General features: G+C 40.3%; 1 protein-coding gene across 2 annotated transcripts; it reads left to right on the top strand.

Moving 5' to 3' along the window:
• Positions 1-2,113: 2,113 nt before the first annotated feature.
• On the top strand, positions 2,114-22,019 carry crlf1a (cytokine receptor-like factor 1a). 2 transcript variants are annotated; one of them, XM_040042555.1, is made up of 9 exons: positions 2,114-2,526; positions 7,892-8,170; positions 10,419-10,548; positions 12,251-12,420; positions 17,017-17,174; positions 18,294-18,368; positions 18,450-18,543; positions 20,905-21,093; positions 21,201-22,019. In XM_040042555.1, the coding sequence occupies exons 1-9, from the start codon at positions 2,454-2,456 to the stop codon at positions 21,215-21,217; spliced, it is 1,185 nt and encodes a 394-aa protein (XP_039898489.1). In that variant the 5' UTR covers positions 2,114-2,453; the 3' UTR covers positions 21,218-22,019. The 2 variants fall into 2 exon arrangements, with proteins under 2 accessions (XP_039898489.1, XP_039898487.1); XM_040042553.1 differs by having other exon boundaries at positions 2,115-2,526; positions 20,905-21,089.
• Positions 22,020-23,227: the final 1,208 nt, after the last annotated feature.

The following is a 23,227-nucleotide window of genomic DNA, read 5'->3' as shown; positions in this document are numbered from 1 at the left end:
TAATGGCGGACCCTGTAGGCCAGGACCTAAAGGTCATTGTGGCTGTTAGGCTGGCACTGTGGGCGCACTCCTGCTGACTCAACCAGGAAAGGACAAGCAAGACTAACTCATGTTAGTCAAATATTAGTCACAGCGCCCATTTAGACCATGAACATGAAAATGTTCCTGTTCTCCAGACAAACTCTGGGCCCCACATGTCTCACTGTTCTCAATCGCAGTGTGACCCCATGTCACTGCATTTCCTCTAGCGTCTGTTGAAGCAGCCAACGAGTTGCCGGATTCCTGTGTCAGAGGACTCCCACTCAGATCCTGATGAATTTAAACTGAGCTGATACCACACCTCCGCTGGAGGGCAACTTTTCCTCTGTGGAAATGGAGTTTCTTCTCTGGAAACAAAAGTCACCCTTGTCGTCTTCTTCTGAGGAATTTTATCTTCAGTATAAATTAGATGCTGATTGGCCAAAATAAGCAGGCACTGGTTTTTCATGTGTGCACAGTCGTGCATGAACATATTTCTGAAACGTTTCCAGTTAATATCAGCCTTGAGATCTTCATTGTCTGCTCCTATTTTCAAAATTATGCACATTATGTTACTGGTATCCACAGGACTGCACTTTGTTTACTTTATCCATTCTTCCATAAAGACAAAAAGTAGAATTTCTATTGCTTGGATTAGTCTGCAGCTTTTTGCTGGTATATTCAGTTATATATATTCATATATTTTACATTGCTTGCATGTCTTCTGAAAGCTGAAGTTACATGAACGGTGATGTATGACAACATGATGTTTATGACCACTGCCTTTTCCCTGAATCACTCATAAGTTTCCTTGAGGCGTTTCCTTGCCTAGCTGACCTTTATACTGGAGATATTTGGACTTGTCAAAGAACAACTTCAAATGAATAATGGTCCAATTCCATTTAGCTGCTTCATTTTCAGAAACGTTGTGTGTGAAATTTCAACTTGTTAAAGTAAAAGCACAGGTGCAAATGTATTTTAGGGAGCCACTGATTCGGTGGGACATTTAGGGGGAACGGCGAGACTGTTAATGTTAACGACCCAGACTATGACAAGACGAAATGACTGCCGAGAAAAAGGCCTGTTATTTTTGTGGTCAGGAGACTGGTTAATCTTCCCAGCATCTATGAGTCTGTTGGCTCTTGTGTTTACATATTTGATGATGATAATCTAGACTAAAAGGTCACACTGAATAAAGATGAAATAAATCAGCAGTGAGTGAAGCAGTCTGTGGGTGTTTGGCAGCTCTGTGTTTTGACTATTGCTTATTCAGTGTCTAGCCATAGTGGCTGGCAGTTTCACTACAATAGAGCTGGAACTGTTAATGTTAAGGAACGAGTTTTTCATATTTCCGTCACGTGCATTCCCGTTGAATAAACCCTGGTGGCCAACATAAAAGAGTCTCTAAAGCTAATTTCCCTTTTAATGCTAAACAATTTAATTTTTGATGCCAGTGTGCCCAAAAAGTGGAACAGCTGTAGGCTAGATGTTTGCTCCAAGACCGATCAATGCAGATTAAAAAATAACAATAAAATGAAAATATTCCCTATCCACAGGCTGAACAAAGATACACGTTTCAATGGTAACATCCCTGCAACAAACCAAACAAAAGAAAACAAAAATTGCACATTAAAAGATCTTAGGAATTTATTTAAAAGGATTAAGGGATACAGTTATCATTACGTCATAATATAACACTGTTAAATATCTGAGCAGAACTCGGCAAGAATTAATGAGGAAATGTCATAATTCACTTGGGAGTCTGTTAGGAAGAAGAAGAATCTCCTCATTGACATAAGGATTAAAATGGAGAGACAAGATTTAGCTTTGGCAACCTTTCCTGTAGCACTCACTGACTCAATAGCCTCATATGGTGAAAAATTGTAAAGCAGAGACCCGAGGCATGGAAAGTAACAGAGACAGAGTGATTCAGTGAAAGTGAATGGCTCTAACCATCACTCACGGGGGGAGAGCCTTAGAGAGAGAGAAAGAAAAAAAGCAGGGAAAGGACGGAAAGAGGGGGAAATGACTGGCGACTGTGTGGGAAGAGAGACAGAGAGCAAGAGAGAGAGAGAGAAAGAGGGGAGGGGCTTAAAAAGTATGAACTTGTGTATGATTTAGCTGCAGGAAGCATTAAGAAGGGAGAAGACTGCAAACAGGACGTGGTAATGCCCACGCTTTTTTTTGGCTTTAATGAGGACAAATTACTCCAAGACTTATCAGAGGGTGATTTATTTTGCCTCCACACTTGGTCACACTTTTTCTAGTGCGCTTCTTCAGTCCCGAGAGTTAATAAAATCCGGTCCTGGAACCCGTGGTGTTTTTCCTCTTTCTGCTGTGCGTAATTTGTATCCAGGATCGATCGAAAAAAAAGGCGACAGAGCAACAACACGAGGACGAGAAGTCAAGACATATAGAAAAGTAATTGGTGGAAAATGAAAGGCATCTTGGATTTCTGCTTGATTTTCCTCACGCTGCACATTCCCGGCGTGCTGTCCTTGTCCACACGTAAGTTGCACACAGATGTCCATCGATGCGCAAAGTTACGATAGTGCTGGGGAAGGTTTTGGGGGGTTTGGCTATATATGTTTGTTATGTTTTATTTTATTTTATTCTAATTTTTAATTTTATTTTTTAATTTAATATTCATGTAGTTTTCAAAAGAAATCAATGCAAACCAAGTGTCACTCAAATATCCCAATGTAAACACCAGCACCATGTGACAGTGTAAGTCCTGCTCCGGTATGTTTGATTCTGGCGATAAATATGTTGTAAAAATAGACTTTTGCTGCTACTACAGTAAAACGTTTTAGAAATGTATTAGGCAAGTTAATATTGGAGTATTACGCTGTAGTAATACGATTTTGAAGGGGGAAATGCAGTTTTTTTGAGCACAACAGTGTTTTAGTGATACCACGTGGGACACAATTACTTAAGAAGAAATATTAGTCATTGGAAAAAACACACAGAAGGATAAATCTAATAAATATTATGCTCATATCAAGTAGAGTAAAAATAGTTGACCACAAATAGTTTCCATACAAGAAATATTGTATGAACCCCATATAAGAACATGCAGGAATTGCAGGGGGCTTTTTTTTTTTTTTTGAATAATACTGTTTTACAATGTGTTTCCAATCTAAAATAACACCAATTCCACGGATTCTTTCCTAAGTTGCCTTACATAACAGCAGGTCACTTCCTTGGGACACATTCTGGATCCACTTTGCTGGCTTTCTGGATACATTTAAAAAAACGAAAAAAGAAAACGGCCACTTTGTCCACTTGACAGCTCATGTTATAGATGGGCTCCTGCTGTAGTAAACTGGTCGTTTCCCTGCAGAGAGAACTCATCTCCCATGAGGCTGATTTTCAACAAGTCAGGCCATAACTCGTTAAACACATGGAGAGCATGGGGGCTTTACGAACCGCATCAACACAATGACATCATCTGCTGGGGTTGTGGAGAATGTTAACCACCAGCTTAATGCACAATAATCTAAATAAATCAAAGTTATGTCCATTTCACTCTTTAAGTGGTTGGATTAGTTTTTATGGCGAGCTTGCTGGCAAACAGCAGCTCCACTGTGAGGATCTCCTGCTATTCATCCTGTTTCAAAGGCACTAATAAAAGAAACTACAGTTTTAGGGGCTTAAAGGAGACAATGGGCCCTGATCATAAGCCACCCTGCTGTTTATTATACGACATAATCGGTCATTACCATGTTATTCATTGTAATAATGGACTTTGCTTCCCTTTCACTGACTATGCTGCGGTTTACGAATGCCACCATAGTAAAACAGTTTAAATGTGGATTTTTTTTTGCACTAACATATAATTAGTTTTCATTGCAGCTCATAAACTTTTACATTTTTAGTTTTCTGTGAACAAACAATGAGACGTTTATGTAGGTTATTATCATATTTTTTTAAAACTTTTTTTTAAAAACAAAACAGACTTTTAAAACAAACTTATTCTATCCTATATTTTCCTTTTGTGCGCCCTATTTAAACTAAGATAAGCTAATGTAATCTCTCTCGATAAGACCATCAGTTAAATAACTCAAATGTAAACCTGTAAAAAAAACAAAAAACTCAAGAGAAACAAATAACATCCGTTGCTGTTTCCTCGGTCTCTTTACCAATGACGTTGCATGGCTCATTGTCACTAAATGTTGCGTGACTTCTTTCACTTGGCTTGTCCAAGCGGCCCCTCAAAAAGTTCCACATGTACTTCTATTAAGCAGACAGAGAAAAGTATTGGCTGCCTTTCAAGCGTTGCATGAATGAGTGAGAGGAGCTTTTTAATACAAAGAGGAGGTGGCATGTACCTTTGAAGACTGACAGCCTCAATACCGCTTAAGTCCACTGGAGACCTTTCACTCTCAAACAAAAGTTCAAAACTTTTCCTCGGCTGAACTCGCCCCGTAACTTCATCCATCTCCATTGCAGGCTTAAGCTCGTCTCCTGCCCCAATGAGAGCTGTGTTTCGAGTTGCCTCAACCTCTCCAAACAAATAATATTTTACAAACCATTTCCTCCAGTGAGTGTGTCCAAGAGGCAATAAACAGCAGTAATTTCGTCTAGAACCGCCGTGTTTGAAGGAGTGTTAAAGGGGCTTCGCACCCTGCTCAGGGGCAATGTCCTCAGTGCCTGGAATACATAAACACTGATTGTTATTCAGATGGATCGCAGTTCACTGTATCCGGTGACAAAGACAACCCAGCCTCTGTGCAAGTGTTTGTTTGTGTTCATTTGTGTGTGCATAAATGTGTGCAAGTGTTGTGTCAGAGCTCAAGATGGGGTTACCATATTAATATTGGAGCGGAGTTACAGTTGATTTCGCTTGTTCAAAGGCGACTCCTCCATAAAAGACCCACAACATTGTCTGTAAGCGCAAGGTGGCTGGCAGCTGAATAGATGTGGCCTCGGGCACAGATTTACAGTGGTCTAACAAAGTATTGATGCTCTCAGTCAGTGTTCCTCGCTCATTCCTTCATAAAAGGTTTTCCACAGTTCCGCGCTTTTCAATACGTTGGACTTAGCGTCTTTTTTTTTTAAACTCTCGTCTCCTCTTGTCTCCTCTCTTCTCTTCCATATCCCCATCTTTTTTTGTTCCTTTATCATTTTGTTCACGTGTAGTGAGATCAAAGCTCCACTGTTTGACTTTCAGTTGTCAGATAAGATAAAGAGATAAACAGCTAAACTCTTTCTCTGACCATTTAGCAGCTTCTTTGCTAAAACAAATAAAAATACAAAAACGCAACGAAACTGAACTGCGTCAGTGTTAGCTAATGCAAGTGAGAGAGGGAGGGTTAAAAGATCTTACGAAACTGCATTAGCGCATGTCTGTGCTCTTTCTGTCAGATGTTTTATCGCAAAATAGCGCAAACTCTGCATTGCCCAAATAATTTTACATAGAAGCATTTGCACTACATACTACAGCATGAAGCTCAGCATGCACAAGCATGCACATTTGCTTGATTGTGAGAGATAATCCAATTCAGACATTACATCCCTTATTAGTTGCAGATTTTTGTCACAGAATCATGAAGCAGATGGTTTAGACAGGACACTGGAAAAAAGAAAAACTTTAGAGGGTTTTTTTCTCAGTAAGATTTTAATTATTGCTACTCTAACGTTCTGTTAGGGGTCTAAATGAGGGCAAGACAAAAGTAATCAGTGTCATGCTATGTTGGCTGTGCTTTTTCTATATTAAAACTTATATTTCAGCAGAAGTGGGTCTCGCAACCTTCAACAATTATATAAAACAAACAGTCCTAAACAGGTACCAAAGCTATAATCTACAGCAGGACAAGGTTCCTTAATGGGCAACAAATATGGCACAAATAAGCAGTTATCTTTTGCTCACTGGTAAATTGTTACATAACAGGCTGGCAAACCTGTGAATCCCAAACATTAACTACATTTCTTCACAAATAGCACTAACTAATCAGTGCAATGCCAGTTGTCCCATTAATGCTGTTAACATTTGGATTATTTTCATTTGGTGGATTTACAGAAAAACAAGCAAAACTGACTCAGAGTTCATTTTCTTCTGAATTTTCTTCAACAAATTTCAAGTAAAGTACAAAAAAAGCCATTTTTTTCTCAGTGCGGGAATTTGAAACGTGGCTTCACTGAGGATGGTGTGCAGAAATCAGCCACCACAGGCAGAGGACAAAATCAGATTGGAGCAGGGAGTTGAGCTAGCCAACCATGCAGCAGACAGTGAGCAAACCCACTGTCGCGGTACAGCAAGGGGGCAGCAAACCACCTTCATGACAGTGATGTTTCAAATGTGATGCGCTGGGCAGGGCAGCACTGTTGGAACACAAACTAAGGAATGAGGCTTTGCCCATCGTTTTTCGCTTACACGTAAAATAAGAACAAAAGAATTAATACCTAATTACCAAAACACTGGGTGATAGTGACATACCAAAAAGAGCTGATCTGACTTTTAGAGGAAAATAGGGCATCACACAACTTACAGCAGCTAAAACACTGGGCAGCCTGTGTTTACGTCATGGAATATAAGGAAGGCTTAAATTTGACAACTCAGTAGATTTCCACTGCAAACCAGGCACAGCAAACCTTTACAGGTGAATCAGACATGGGACTGGGCTGACTGTGATGTGGTGCCCTGTAGAGTTTACATGCAGTGCTACGTAAGGCGACAACGTGAGTTGAAGGTAGAAGATGTGTGGATGAGGGCTTCATACTGTGGGAAAGCCTTTTGATAATTCCAGCACAAGTACAACTTCATGAGGCCAATTCAGGGGTTTCAAGAATGAAGACATTGGCCCGCAGCTACATGTGGTGGCCAAACATGAATGCATATGCTGAGACAGGCATGCAAAATCAACCAAGCTACAACCATGGGAGTGTCTAACTCCACCATTGATGAGATTCCATATGGATTTGTGTGTGCCTCAGTGGTCTCACTGTTCACAATAAGTTGATTCACGCTCAGCCATTGCATTCCATAAATACTGAAACTTATCTTTGCTACTCTTGAACTCCTGTGCTCATGAGCTCAGGGAGCACAGAGTGTAAAAACCTGCACAGGCATGGCATCAAGCATATATTGACGGTGGCACTGTGTAGCATTCTGTTAGGGGTTTCAGTGAGGGGGGGAAAGGCTTGTAGGGTGTACAGCGTGGCTTTGTAGTAAGAGGCTCAGGAAGATGTTGGAGTGGAGCTGTGAAATAAAATTGCCAGGGATTCTGCTAACATGCCTGGCAGCCCCTCATATCCACATTGCAGCAGGACCAGTTTAGCTGTCGATGGAGTCTGACGAGTCAGAACCCATCTGTGGGTGAGGGACTTTATGCTGGAAACAGATTCCGAGTAAAAGAACCAGAGCAGTGTCTCAAGATGATAAAAACACGTTGACTAATATGTTAGGACATGTCCATGTTATGACCAGAAACAGCATGCCTTCAGCTTACAAGATAAGCACTGCCCTGCTAACAAAGCTCCACTAGAGCCAAGAAACACTAAACCTGAGAGCACGGTGCAGGACTGAGTGGTTCTGGAAAGCAGGGAACAGGAATTTGAAATAGAGCAACATTATCCAGCTGGAGGTGGTGAAAAGCACCATAGCATTATCAGAAGGTTGAGGGGCCGAGAGCGAAGTCACTAGGCTCCAAAAATGAAAGGGAAGTAGGGCACAAGTCCAGAGCTTTGCTATACTGAAACTGTTAATGAAGGTTCCAGCAGATAATTGGATATTTTGTCTTCAGCTACACTTTAGTACATCTGAAGTGCCCCTTGAACACAGGCAGTAACTTTTTCAAATATTAGCCTAAACTTTAAAACCATTCGAAAGACATACTCCCTCTAATATCCATGTCCTCCCACCCTCCTCCAGATGTAGCAATCATCTACCCTCAGGACCCTGTACTTCGCATTGGGTCTAACCTGACAGCCAGCTGCTGGGTCCACCCCGAACTTGGCGTCCACGCCAGCTCGCTTTTCTGGACACTGAATGGTCAACAGCTGCCCAGCTCCTTCTACAGAGTGCTTAGTGCGACTAACCTCAGTGTGACGCTGGCAGGACTCAATGCCTCCAAGCAAACATCTGGTGACAACCTTGTCTGTCACAATCACAAGGGACACATACTGGCTGGCTCCTGTCTCTATGTTGGCAGTAAGTTGAAGTATAAAATGTATAACTTTAAAATAATCTTATTCCTCTGACGATTCTCTGCATTTGCTTCTCTGCTTTCGCTACGAGGAAATGTTACATAAATGTATAAGTGCAGGCGAGGACTTAGAGGAGCAATACACCAAAGAGATGAATGGAATGAAAAGGAAATGGGAGTAAAAGGAAACAGCAACCAAGTAGTGGGCAGATTTTTAAGTGTCCCTGCACATTTGTAGCTGTATTTTATGTTTAGTGTTCCTGCCTTCAGGCCCAGCGAGAGGCCTCTATTGCCCGACGCTTTAACCACCTGTGTGGTCCATTACTCGCACTATCACTCATAAAGTATGGGCCTGACATTTTACACACGCACAAACACACATGTCTGTACTTCTACAGTTTTGAGACGTACTGTTTTTCTGTTTTTTTTATTGGTACAGTAAACTTTATAGAACTTACTGATTTGGGGCTTATGACAACCCTAATATGGCGTATTCCTGTTTGCTCTGAAACAGTATGAGACTATGAAAAATGTGCTTATTTTTGTAGCCAGAATACAAGTAGACATATAAGGACTTGAATAGTGACAGTTAAATAGCAATAATCTCACTAACAGGGTGGCAAAACTTAGTAATGCCATCCATGTTATTATGGCAGGGAACTGGCAGGTGTGGGTCCTGGAAAAAACATACGCTCATCTGCCACTTTGCTAGGTATATCCATTCATCTAATCAGCCAATCATATGGCAGCAACTCATTGGGCATGCAGACATGGTCAGCACAACTTGCTGAGAAGAAGGTGACTTTAAATGTGACGTGGCTGTTGGTTGCAGAGCATTTTAAAATTACTAATCTACTGGGACACAAGCTTCTCTAGGTTTACAGAGAATGGTCTGAAAAAGAGAAATGAATGGCATTTCTCGGGGGGAAAAAGCCTTGTTGATGTCAAATGTCAGAGGAGAATGGCCACACTGTAACAATGTAACTCAAATAACAACTTATTGCAGCGAGGTATGAAAAAGAGCATCTTGGATCGCACAGCATGTCCAACATTAAAGCAGATGGGCTACAGCGGCAAAAGACCGCACCAGGCGCCACTTTTGTCAGCTAAGAACAGGAAACTGAACCAACAATTCACACGGCTCACTAAAATTGGACATAAACAACTGGAAAAATGTTGTCTGGTCTGATGAGTTTCTGCTGCAAGATTCACATGGTAGGTTCAGAACATCAAAGCATGGATCCGTCCTGCTTTGTATCAGTGGTTCAGTCTGCTGGCAGTGGTGGTGTAATTGTGTGGGGGATATTTTCTTAGAATACTCCGGATCCCAAAGCACCAAACGAGGATCGTTTAAACATCACAGCCCCCGCCGAGTGTAGTTGCTGACCACCGTCCTCTGATGATGGATGTTCTCAGCAGGATAACATACCATGTCACAAAGCTCAAATAATCTCTCTAAATAATGTACTTCAATGACCTCCACAGTCACTAAATCTAAACCCAATAGATCACTTCTGGGATGTAAAGAAACAGGAGATTCACATCGGGGATGTGCAGCAACTGGGTGAAGCTCTCGTGTCCACAGGGGCTAAAAACTGGGGAATGTTTCCAGCACTTTGTTGAATCTGTGCCATGAAGCATTACGACAGTTCTGAAGGTAAAAGGGGGCCTAGCCAGTACTAGCAAAGTGTACCTAATAAAGTGTCCAGTGAGTATAGCCTGTGTACTTTATGTTTGGATTTAGAAACATAGTGAGAGATAAGTGAAGAAGCCAAATTATATAAATCACTTAACTTGGTGTTGATAATAATGTTCTACATCATTTAAGTCTTTAAAATGCGATCAGTGTTCATTACCTTTTGTATTCTTTGGTCTTTTTTCATTACAGTAAGTTTAAAGAGCTTTTACTACTATTATTAACCGTGATGAGAATGCTTACTAGAACTGCAAGAACACAAAACCATAAACACGCTCTCTCTAACACACACACAGAAAGATGCAATCAACAAGATCTTCATCTCTGTGTGACACTAGACCTGAGCACCTTGTGTTCTGAGAGATGAACATGCACATACACACACCAGTAACAAAAACCCCAAAACAACAGCTATTTCAGAGGAATATCACTTTGTACCCTCACTTATCATTTCTCCTTTCTCCCATGTTTTTTCTCCTCTCTTTTCTCTTCACAAATTTCCCCCACCCTCTGTCTTCGTCCTACTCTCTGTCCATCTTCACCCCATTGCCTCCCAGTGCCTCCAGTGAAGCCAGTCAATCTGACCTGTTGGTCAAGGAACACCAAAGACCTGACTTGTAGCTGGGCCCCAGGGGGAAAAGGAGAGACTAATATCAGCACGCAGTACAAGCTCAAGTATAAACTCAGGTATGCACACACGCACTGCAGCTTAACTTTTACAAGTGACTCAATTCACTGTTTTTTAAATGATCTAAATCAATTACACTACTATCTACACATTACCTACACACACACAGCTTTGCACGAGAATGCAAACATCTGAATCATTCGGACTGCAAATTAAGCACACTTTATCCTGCCAGCTCCCTAATACACAGTTTGTGTAGTATCCAAATGAACCCATGTGAGAACAGTTAGCTGGTGGCTATCATGTGTCACTCTAGAAAGCCGACACCCATTTTCCTAAACCAAAGGGAGTAGTTCCATTAGTAAGAACACATCTGTGACAGATAATCTCTGCTTGTGTGCTATATGTGAGAATGTTCAGCTTTGGACAAGCAGATAGTTACTGTTCATTACATCACTGTTCTAAATGTTGTAATCAGATTGCAGTTACTAATCAGACAATTTTGTCTTGACTTGACAAACTTTGGTTTGCACGATTTGTGGATAGAAAAAAAATCAATGATCTAAGGGGCAATGATTAACTAAGGGACAAGAAAGAGCAAAACTACTTCATGGAAAAACAGGAATCCACCACTGCAAACCCACCATCAAACCTCTAAGCCTCAGAGCAACAACAGCAACACCCCAAACCAGTGTGAATGAGGCAACCTGAACAAGACCGTCAAAGCTTCACTTTTCACACAAAGCAAAAGCAGAAAAGGAATAACTTTCACAGCAATAGATTCTTCCAACATTGTCCGAGAAACCTAAACCATTTTTAAAAAAGTCTTTCAGTAGTTGTACAGTTGGTCTTATAGTGGACCTATCAACGCCATGCTGGGAAAAAAAGAAAGCCTTTCACCCAGAAAGTTGATTCTTTTCATCTGGATGCAGCATTTTCACTCATCCAAGTGATTTCTTTAGTCTTAGAGACTGAAGAATTCACTTGGATGAGTGATGAAAGATTTATCCCACTAAAAACATTGCATCCAGATGAACACAATCAACTCTCTGGGATTTCCTTAACTGGATTGTTAAGCAAGCATCGAGACCTTTCATGCTTACTTACTACTATTGTGCTATGACTGTCCAGTTGGCACAGAGGGCTTTTGGCCAGTTAGTAACATTTCTCAGTAGCCTAACTTAATGGATGAAGTGAAAAACAAAATAAAACATGAAAATGCAGCCAAGGTTTTAAACGAGTAAGCCCACCGCGAATGTTTTCAGTTAAAATCAAAAATTCATAACATTTTTTTTTTGTTTTCTTTTACAATACTGACATTCCTTAGAAAATCCCATGAAAGAAGTCTAAGTAGAGGTGGAAACAAATCCAAATACCACTGGATTTATTTTCAAGAACAATAACACACATGATACCCAGAGTGAACGCTGTTCAATAATAGTAGTGTCATGAGACGATGGTTCAGTGTGGAAGCAAAACATTTAAAAATGATTTTCATATGGGGTATAAGCGCTATAAAATATATAGATTTTAAATAAAAATAATAAGAAAAATCAACCGTTTTAAAACACCAAAAGGAAAATAAGTCTATATGCTGCACCTACAGATAGTTTGTATTCAATTTCAATTGGTATAAAGATTTGAGAGAAATGCTAGAGCTGATAAATTAGCAACTTGTACCACGTCGTGGAATAAATTGTGTTTTAGAAGGATCAGTATTGAATGCTGTGTGGAGTTCAGTATTTTTTGTTTTTCTTTCAGATGGTATGGGACAGAGAAAGAGTGTGCAGATTACACTCATACACAGCCGTACTCCTGCAGCATCACCCAGGACCTGCACCTCTTCACACCTTACGAGATCTGGGTGGAGGCCTCAAACCAGCTAGGCTGGGCTACCTCTGATGTCATCACCCTTGACATCCTAGACGTGGGTGAGTGTGAGAAGAAGTTCGCTTTGACCCTTGTGCTTCATCTGCTGCTCTGAGAGCCTTGATCTCAGTGTCGATGAGGCCTCTGGCTGTAATCTAGGAGGATTTGCAGCAACCTTTTAGGCTTGTTAGCTTTCAGAAGGAAAAAATGTCTACCTGATCTTTCATCCAATCTGCCGGAAGTTCAACCACTGAGTGAATTTCCTTGTGCTAATTCACTATTTGAACATTCACAGCAAAACCAAGATTAAACATGAGAAAATAACTGATTCAAAACATTAAAGATGAAACACTGTAATTTTTACAAATAGAACAAGACCAACAGCAAACTTTGAGAAAACACTGTACCTGACGCAGGACGCCATGATGTTTTCTAACAAAATTAGCCAATTCTAGTACCGCCAATTTGTCCAGTCCAGGCTAGTTTAAAGTCACACTCCCACAGTTATGGAAATACAGCCTTTATCTTTCTTACTGAGAGTGACAAGAAACTATCTAGACCACCTTCTTTGCTGTGCAGCTAGCTTCCCTTATCATTAAGAATGCTAAATCTAAAACATACCTTCAAGCGCCACTAAAATGCATCGCATTTGTTTAAAACATAGTGTAACGACACCAATTTGTGGTTTTACAGGAGGTTATTTGCCAAAACTTTTCTTAGCCAGCAGCAGTTACTTCAAGTCTGCACAAAGCCAGGATACCTAATGAATTTGTCTGTTTCTAGTCTTATCTTAAACTAAGCTGAAAGTCTCAGTTGCTTCATACTGATTTGAGGAATATGAGAGTGCTTTCTAATCTAACAGGAAGTTAAAAAAGATGTAAAAAAATAAAATGCCGTATTTTTCGTAGAGAGCGATTTTCACTCTAATTTGTTACCATTATGTCAAATTTCTTTGCCACTTTTTATTAAGGCATTTCTTAAAGTGTAAATATCATATACACTATACTCGGTTCAGCTCTATACAATATACACACTACATAGTATAGAAGATACTATCAGATGGCTTTGGGGGGGGGGGATTAAATAATGTTAAAGCTCCTCAGTGAGACTAAGCCGCTGATTCCTTGCCAGGTTCATCATCTCAAGACTCCTTTTCGATTTATCTTGTGGCCCCCAAGTCAGTACCTGTGATTGAAACAACTTTTATTTCCACCGACAGGTCATTGGCTTGACTTCTGTGAATTCTGCCTTTTAAAGAAAGTTGTTCACAAGCACTGATCCGGCTTCTCGCTGATAGAAACTGAGAGGCAATTCCTTTTAAAGCTTTGTTATGCCTAGCTTAGTGCGGTTTAAGCCAACGGAGCATACATCATTATCCTCAACACTCACTCACACATACAGAAACACATGCACACAATCAGTCACATGCATGCTGACACCTGGATAGGCAAAGTTGTGTGATGACTGGAAACGCCCTCCCTTTTGATGAGCTTGTTTTCTTTTTACTCATGTTCACTGGACACACACACATACACAAATGTGAAAAAACACACATGCACACCACCTTATAACCCCCTTTTATCTAGTCTAGGAATGTTCCTGGCTGATCCTTGGGACTAATCCTGTCTCTGAGGCGGCCGTAGACGCCCGAGGCTTTAAAAGTTTGGGCTTTGAGGCTTTATGACATGGGCCGGAAATAATACAACCTGATTAGCTAAGAACTCTTCACCTGGTTTACTCCTGACATGTTCCTGACAATATACTGGAAGAAGCCCATATGGAGTTTCGAAGGTGAACACGTCATTGGCAAGGAAACAAGTGTCCATCAAGTTGTAATCCCTTTCTTCTTCCTAATGTATGCATGCACGCACCTGTTTACACACCCTGAGGGCTGGGCAGGTCCTGGTAACAGTATAGAGACAGAGGCAGAGAGAGTGGGAGGTTTCTGCACTGGCCTCACTTTTTCATTCAAGTAGTTACCACAACAGCAGCAGCGTGTCATGAAACACAGCAACCAACCACACCTGCATCGGGGTGCCGTGACTCACTGGAGTATACGGTCATGTCCGATCAGCTATGAAGGCGAGGCGGAAACACCTACAGTTTCCCCTGCATTTCTTACTCACAGGGAATCCTCTGAACAGAGAGGCTAGAGGAAACTTGCATCGCTTACTCTGAAATGATGACGTGTTGAGGAAAGGCATATGTTAACAATGATTCATCCGTAATCTGTCATGTCTCATTGACTTTTACTGCCAAATGCATATAATGCTCAGGGTAACACATTTGCTGTTGACTGAGAACAATACCATTACTATGTATTACTTATATATATATATATATATATATATATATATATATATATATATATATATATAAGCATTTTCTTCTAACAATTTGACACTTTTCTATCATTCTGTTATTGCCCCAGTGTGTTTTATCTGTTAATACTGACATTTGTCTTTCTTTTTTAAATAGATGTTAAAAAGAGTTTTTCAATTAACAATAGTTTACTGTCATAACTTTAAATTATGCTCAATTCTAGCATCTTGAACAAAGATGCTGTATTATATATATTCACATATTCAATATATATTCTGTTATTTTAAAGCCTCGAGTCCTGCGAGCCCTGCTTTTTGCCACATGCCTAACAATCACAGTGTGAGGAAACAGGAACACTCTTTTCTAGAAGTTTAACACGGGACAAAGAAATTGTCTCTGTTGATTTTTAAGTTGTTACCTTTATTGAGTAAATCAAAAGGAAATGACTTAGTGGATAGAAGAACACGATTCAAAAGAAAGAAAATGATCTCCTTGGTCCTTATTATTATGTAACTGGAAAAAAGAAATCTCACATTTCAAGAAAATGAAACAAAAACCCATGTCGAATGTTGGTTTTGCATTGTGAAAGAGATACATTTGTTATCAACCGTGGCATAAAATCAATTATTTCAGTTAAAACACTGCAACAAATTTTTTGGTGAATGCGGACGAATACTGTAACTTCTGATGCCTTTGAGGAAAAGAAGTTAAGAGCAAGCTACTGCACATAATGAAATATTTTTCTTTGGCAAGCGCAAGAACTTATGGGAATATAAATGTTTACATTCAAATCATTATTTTACACATGTTCTCGTGTTTATTTCCGTTGTGCTGCAATTAGTCTGACTGCTGTGGATGTTCTGTGTGGTTTCATGGTTTGGTCAAGACCCCTATAGTTGCATATAGCCTGCGTGCATCTTCAGTGTCTTGAATACGCCTATAAACCGTTCTTATAGTTGTGGACATATGAGCCAGAAGAAAAATGATATATGGAAAAAAGCACTGGGCCATCTTTGCATGCAGGTATTTTCAGTCCCTTTGCCAAAGGTGGATAAAATCAAGTGCCCAGGACTTGTGTCCGTAGCACATGCAGTTACATTTACAGTGTAATGATAGCCAGAAAGCAGTGAAGCTTATATGAAATACAGGTTTAAAAATATTATATACAGTAAGAAACTGTTGTTGCAGAGTACAGAAGGTAGACTTTAACAGTAAAGTTTCCTGTACAAAAGGAAGTATTTTTTACAGTGTACTTTAACAAAACCTGTGTTTCCATCTGCAGATGTCATTGGCTATAATTGCATTGAGCCCTATGTGTGTCCACTAAAGTATTAGTAATATTATTTTACTCTTAGGTTTACTGTATAATCTCTCTCAAGAAAAAAGCCTCTTGTGTCAACTCCCATTTTTTCCTGCACTGAATCTTTCCCATCTTCTTCTTCTTCCCTCTGATCAGCTTGTTTATTTACTAGCTATTCAATGATGGCATTCTGAAAAAAAGGAGCTGAAGTAGATACTGAAATGATCTCAAAAGCCCCAAAACGAGAAAAGTTAATATAATGCTCAGTCACCACATGTTTGTTTGCTGAAAAGATAATTGTTGTCAGATGAACATGCCTCTTCCAGCTCACACAAGTCAACTCTGCAAAACTAAAAGGCGCCTAGAGACCTCAAACCTCCGGCAACACTGAGCAATCTTTCAATGTGTTGTTACACATAAAGACATCACTCCTACTGCTTAAAATTGAAATTGAATGGATTGCTTGGTCGTGTAAACATAAAGAAGTAGAGAAAAGGCCCTAAGCAAAGAGTTTTGTTGTTGTAATACGCTTTGTTTTACTAGAAAAAATGCTTGTGACATTAATGTTTTAATTCAGATTAGTGGTTCAAATCAACCTCTAGTCAGCCACAGCATCTGTTAGAGCTATTTGATAAAAATCAAGGCAGTATTTGCCTCTCTCGCAGAGCAGACTATTTCCTATCTTGATTTCTTTATAACACATACATTAGTAATACAGGCAACAGCTTACAGCAGGGAATCAAATGTATGAGTCGGGCAATCTCTCATGAACAGCTATTAACTGTTGGTTAAGACATAAAAAGATGGAACCATTACATCCACGCGTTCTGTTTCTGTCTTCCTGCACTTTCTGTATGTTTGCCACTATCAAAGTAACGGATAAACATCATGTGGCATGCCACTGATCAGACGTTTTGTGTGCAGATGTTGAAGCAGTTTCCACCTGCACTACAGGACCTAAATATATTCACTATGTTTTTCATTATCAGTTCTGCATGTGATGCTTAATGTCCTGATGCCATTCCTCCTTCTCCAGTGACCACAGACCCTCCATCGGGTGTGACCGTCAGTCGCGTCGGGCAGTTGGAGGACCAGCTGAGCGTTCGCTGGGAGGCCCCGCCTGCTCTCAAAGACTTCCTGTTTCAGGCCAAATACCAAATCCGCTACAGGCTGGAGGACAGCCAAGACTGGAAGGTAGAGGACAAGAATCCATAGCTATAAGGATGCAAATCTGTTCTCTTTGTCTCTTTCTGTATAACAGCAGCACTGTCCCAGCTGTTTCTCATCCTTGTGCTGTAATCACCTCTGATGTAGCCTGATTGAGGCCTCCTCTGCCAGATGAGTTAATAGTTGGGCTGGTCAAAAATTTTCATTAGTCATAAATCTAGAAGCTACAGCCCAAAGCCACTGTATGTGTAACTCCGCACGAGCCTTTAATGAATGAAAAACACAGTGTAAAACCTTAAGACGCGCAGATGGTGCTTCCCAGAAATCATTTTCCTCTGGGTAAGAGTGAAGATTCTCCTGTAATTAAGGGGGAATTACACCGATGTAATATAAGCAAGTCTTGACTCGCAAAGTGGAAAAAGAAAAGGCGGGGAGTGGAGCAAGGCGGAGGAGGGATGATATGATTTTGAAGGAGGAGAGCTGGAGACTCGACACAGAGTGGTTTTAAAGGGTCGATAGTGAAAACAAAGCACCATTTCCCTCTGAACCAGCCCTAATCATGAGGTCATGCTGAGGAATGGAGGGATACATCTCAGCTGTTAATGTCTTCAATATGTCTGTAAGACGCTCAGCTGTAACTTCTGCCTGTTTGGCTCCCCCACATCACATCATTAGACTTTTGATGCCAGTAATTTCCATGTTCTGTTTTTTGTTTGAGTCCTTTTTAACAAGTGTTTATAGACTGATGCCAGAGAGAAAGTGAGGATTATTAGACAAGATTATTAATTGCAGCATGTGTGCCTTTCTTCTTCTCTATTTGCCTGTCTTCAGTTATGCTGTTTGCATGAGTACCTGTAAGCGCTGCTGTGTGTGTGTCCCAGCATATCCAGCTCTGTAATAAATAATAGAGAACAGATTTTACCCAGCAGGCACGGTTACATTAAAATAGTTTCATAAACATGCTGATCAGCAGCCACCAAACAATGTGAGGTTCATGCATGTTTGGGTCTGTACATGGTTTGCGGTTGTGTTTTCTGCATCTTGATTCGGTCCTGTGTTTTAGTTTTTGCCCATTGGTATTTAATACTGTGGTCAGACCTCCAGCGCTCAGCGCTTTTGTGTTTGTGTCTTTGATTTGTCATGTAGGTGATGGAGGATGTTGGGAATCAGACCTCTTGTAGACTGGCTGGACTGAGACCTGGAACGGTATATTTCGTCCAGGTACGTTGGATATGTCTCGATGTGTAATGATTAAGTACTTCAGAGTAGCTTTCAGCCTTTCTAATGATGTATTTTCTCCAGGTTCGATGTAATCCCGTGGGCATTTACGGTTCTCGCAAGGCTGGCATCTGGAGTGAGTGGAGCCACCCGACTGCTGCTTCCACACCCCACAGTGGTGAGCACACACTCGTACACAGTCAGAAGGGCACTCAGAAGTCATTTTTTGTCCATTATTGAGGTTTTTAAGAGCATTTTAAGGCATCATAGGGTGCATATCCCACAGATCGCTCCTGCTGTTGAAAACTGGCAGCCTCAATGTCTCAGTGGTACTGTTTTATACACTTCTTGGTCAGTCTTCCAGGTTGTTTTTTATAGCACTGGCAGTTTTACTTATGTTAGACAAATCCAGTCAAAGACAATAAAAAATAATAACCTAACCATCAATGTAACATAATGCAATCTTTGCCCAACCTGACATTACAAAATCAAACCAGACTTTGATAATGTTTTACTTGCAATAGGTTGTAAAATAAACAATTTCAGGACCAACAAAAAATTCAAAAAACATTACTCATGTTCACAAAGTAGTGAGCACTTGTGGTTGTTTCTTCCCCAGACATAACTGCTGTGTAAAATGTTATCATAACTGATCGGAATAAAGACCACAACTATGAAAACAAAACCCAGTTCATAAAACCTTGATTTTTTTTTCCATTTTCTGGAAGGGTTTCTGCAAGGGCAAGCTGAAAAAGCACAAATCGGGGAGGGGGGGGATTAATTCTGTCTCCCTTTCTCTCCTCAAAGTCTTTTCAGTCACTCATCTGTCTTTTTTTAAAAGTCTTTGACAGTGAAAAATTGCATTTGCTTGAGTACCGCTCTGCAGATTCTTAACATACTGGAGCATTACTTGCTTATTTCCCTTTGCCATTATAACTACTTTAAACTTTCAGCCCCAAATTTGAGCCAGGTGAAAATTCTGCCTTGGTGTTTTGCATGGCATAAACCCAGAATATACAGTTAGTCACTGACTGTTAGTGTATAACCTCAAAATTCAAACTGTGCAAACCATTTACCATTTACCATACCAGCACCACAGCTACAATAACAGAATCAGCAGCAGCTCCTTACTTTGCTGCACGCACAGTATGACCTTTCCACGTTTGATGTTTTCTGCATGTGTTTTGATCATTTGAGGTTCAGTTAAGCCCTTTTAAATAAGTCATCTTCTTGAGAAGTTGAATCACTGCTGCTTTTTTGATTTATCCAGGTGCATCCAGTTGAATTCAAATTGATATAAGGAGATGTTAAATAAACTGTATGGCTGATTTCTGACGTCTAGACGGGATAAAGCCAGTATAAAAGTAAAAATTTGGTGAATGAGTCTCATCGGCATCATCGGCTTGAATTCAAATTGTTATCTGCTGCCCTTCATGTAACTTAACACTGACCCTGCGTTACTGTAACTTCATAGCATGAAAACTAACCAGTTTAGCCTCTATTAAACTGTACTGAATTTCTTAACGTAATATTTTTAATGCAAATGTTGAATAACACAAAATCCTGCTTCATTTTGTTTAGAAATAGATTTCACATCATGAAAAAAGAATGAATTAGGACATTAAAAGTATAATACTTGCTGAAAAGTCCTTATCTTCCTCTCCTTGGGAAATACATTAAGCGTCCAAGACACCATGCATGAGATGCTGCACAGAAACACCTGCGCTGACTGAAAAGTTACATCTTTATGCTAGCTCCCCTTCTGCAGTGCTAGCTAGATGCTAAAGTACCGCAGACGCAACATTGACACCTCAGGTGAACATAACACAGGAATTACAAGGAAAAACTGATTTGAGGGTGAAGTGGGGTGTGGGATCTCGTGTCCACGCTGGCAGCTGAAAGCAATGCCAGACTGCAACACAGACATTTAACTCCCTCGGCATTATGTATCAGCCTAATCTTCAGATTTGATTACTCATTTATTAAAAGTGCCAGAATGCTGTTCCAGATCAATCCCACCCACTTTAATCCCTTACTTTAGGGCAAGCCAACCCTGTGACTGAGGAACTGCTATCCAATGAGTGTAAAGTGTCTCTTGACATCCAAGGGGTTTTTATCCAATGTGCAATGTCCTGATAAGAGTTTATACCAGGGGTGGGCAATCTCAGTCCACGAGGGCGGGTGTCCCTGCAGGTTTTAGAGCTCACCTTGGGTCAACACACCTGAATCACATGATTAGTTCGTTACCAGGCCTCTGGAGAACTTCAGGACATGTTGAGGAGCTAATTTAGCCATTTAAATCAGCTGTGTTGGTTCGAGGACACATCTAAATCCTGCAGGGACACCGGCCCTCATGGACTGAGATTGCCCACCCCTGGTCTATACTAAAGTTTTGTCAAATGGTAAATGGACTGGTACTTAATATAGGGCTTTTCGACTCAATTTGAGTACTCAAAGCACTTTCTTATTACAAGCTTCATTCACACACACACTCCTTTTCTATGCCTAATACCTTTTTACTGGTTTCTCCTCCCTGCAGAGAGAATGATGTCAGGCTCCTGCGACTCAAAATCCAGCGGAGACTCCAACTCCACCTTGCGCAGGGAGCTGAAGCAGTTCTTCGGCTGGGTGCGGAAACACGCCTACGGTTGTAGCAGCATGTCCATGAAGTTGTATGACCAATGGAGAGTGCTGATGCAGAAATCCCACAAAGTTCGCAACCAGGTAGGTAAGCATCATCATTCCAATCAAATCACAAACATGCACGCGTACACATGCTGCTCACACAAATACATGGAAATCTAAAACTTTTATAAACGCTGATTTTTTTTGCAGGTTCTCCAAGGGGATAAATCATAGCACACGCTGTCTTTACGAGCAGAAAACAAATCAAGAAAAGAACTGAGTGAATGTGATTCGTTATTATGTGTGTATATGAGATAAAGAGAGTGTATTCATATATCAGAATTATAAAGACAGTTTGCTCCGGACATTTTTTGTACGGCTACCAGCTGTGGCCACAAGAGGACATCCGAAGAAAAAGTGGGATATTCTTCCTTTATGTAACTTTTTGAGTCAACGCAAGGAAGGTGAACTCATCACAGACATGCTGGTATCACAAGAGGCACCATTTGGAATACCTTCTTCTTTCAAAAATGACACATTTGCATGAATAACCTGGATTATAGTAAAGACTTTTGTATTTGTGTGCAAAAAGGCAATCAGATCAGAAGTATTCAGTTACATTTTGGACTTCTTTTTTTCCCCTGTGGATCCAAAGCACCATCTAGTGGCGGTTCAGCTTCAATGGATACTCCCACCTCAGCCTTCACCGTGGCCCCCATGTAAAAGGCAAAAGTAAATTATCATACAGTATTTCTAATTTCTTCTTTGTTATATAGCTGGATACTATACCAAACTGGTTCACTCAGGATTCTTCTGTTTCTGAGTGTCAGTAAGTGACTGATGACGTGATGGTGTTTGTGTACGGAAGCATTTCTCTGCCTTTTATTTTTGTACTAAATTGTACCAGCATATTTAAAGTATAAAGCTATGTTTTAATTCTTAAATTATGTTTAGTTAGTAAAGACTGTACAATGACTGAAGTTGTTATCACTCTGATGCTGTTCTATAAAATGATGTCAGAAACCCAGGGTTTGGAAAATAGTTGTCTGCACACCAGAGTCGCCAAGCACTGAAAAACACAACTCTGCACCTTATCAGATGACCAAAATGCAAATGGAAATTTAGGTGGATAAAAAACAAACAAAGCAATAGACATCATATGGATTCTTAATAACATATCATGTTGACTCCACAGTGCATAAGAGGTGAAAATGGAGCTGACCCAAAGTACTTTAAAGCGGAGGCAGATGGACTGACGGGAATACAGAATATTAGCCAAGAGCGGCTCAGTGTCATCTTCGCCTTGTGCAAAGGTCCTAGTTTCTAATCCACTAGCCAGCTCGGGCCCTTGTCTGTTTTTGCATGCTCTCCTAGTGCCTGTAGTCTCAGCTTTTTCCCAAAGTCCAAAAGACATACATTTTAGAAGTGGTGAGTCTAAATTTATGCACTGCAGTGCATAAATGTGGGGCTTTCTCTATGTTTTCTTTTACAAACCTGCAACCTATTCAGAGTGTACCCTGCATGTGCCCTGCTGGTATAGGCTCCAGCCCCCACAGGCCTAAACTAGATAAGTGGAAGAAAATGGATGGGTGGATTGTATTAGGAAAGTTATACAAAGCAAATCACAAAAATATATATATATATATATATGAAAAATATATATAATCTGGTGCAAGTAAGAACAAAACCAGACTGAAAAAAACTATTAAAGGTGTTTAAATTAATTAAAAATAAATTAAAAGTGGGTATACGTGGTCCCTTGTTTATCGCGGGAATTATACGTTCCAAAATTAACCCGCGATAGTAGCCAACTTTATTTTTTACAATTATTATAGATGTTTTAAGGCCGTAAAACCCCTCACTACACACTTTATACACTTTTCTCAGACAGGCACGAACATTTTCACACTTTTCTCTCTTATTTAAACTCTCTCAAAGATCAAAGATTCGTAGAAAAATAAGTCCAGTATTATAGAATGAAACCAAAAGCGCCCGCGGTTGCCTTTGACGGTGCAAAACGTTTCGTCAAAATTGTTGTGTTTGTTGGGGAGAAAACTTACAAACATACAGTACAGCACTTCAGAGTCACACAGCTAGCGATAGAAGATTTATGTTAACTTGACAAGCTGAACGCATACTGTACAGGAGACACAGCACGAGACTGACTGACAATGATCTACAGCCAATCAGGACGCAGAACTCAATGCGCTGTAAGAAAAAAAAAAAAAAGCACGCAA

This window comes from Simochromis diagramma, unplaced genomic scaffold, assembly GCF_900408965.1.
Source record: "Simochromis diagramma unplaced genomic scaffold, fSimDia1.1 OVJJ01000304.1, whole genome shotgun sequence".
In the NCBI taxonomy this organism is placed as follows: Eukaryota; Metazoa; Chordata; class Actinopteri; order Cichliformes; family Cichlidae; genus Simochromis; species Simochromis diagramma.
This window is presented reverse-complemented; position numbering and strand designations above follow the sequence as displayed.

What these genes read in the sequence shown, in the direction of transcription:
- crlf1a (XM_040042553.1), top strand. Translation starts at nt 2,454, where the DNA reads ATGAAAGGCATCTTGGATTTCTGCTTGATTTTCCTCACGCTGCACATT. An exon ending in CGTGCTGTCCTTGTCCACAC is followed by an intron (nt 2,527 to 7,891) that starts GTAAGTTGCACA and finishes ACCCTCCTCCAG; the next exon opens with ATGTAGCAATCATCTACCCT. An exon ending in CCTTGACATCCTAGACGTGG is followed by an intron (nt 12,421 to 17,016) that starts GTGAGTGTGAGA and finishes CTCCTTCTCCAG; the next exon opens with TGACCACAGACCCTCCATCG.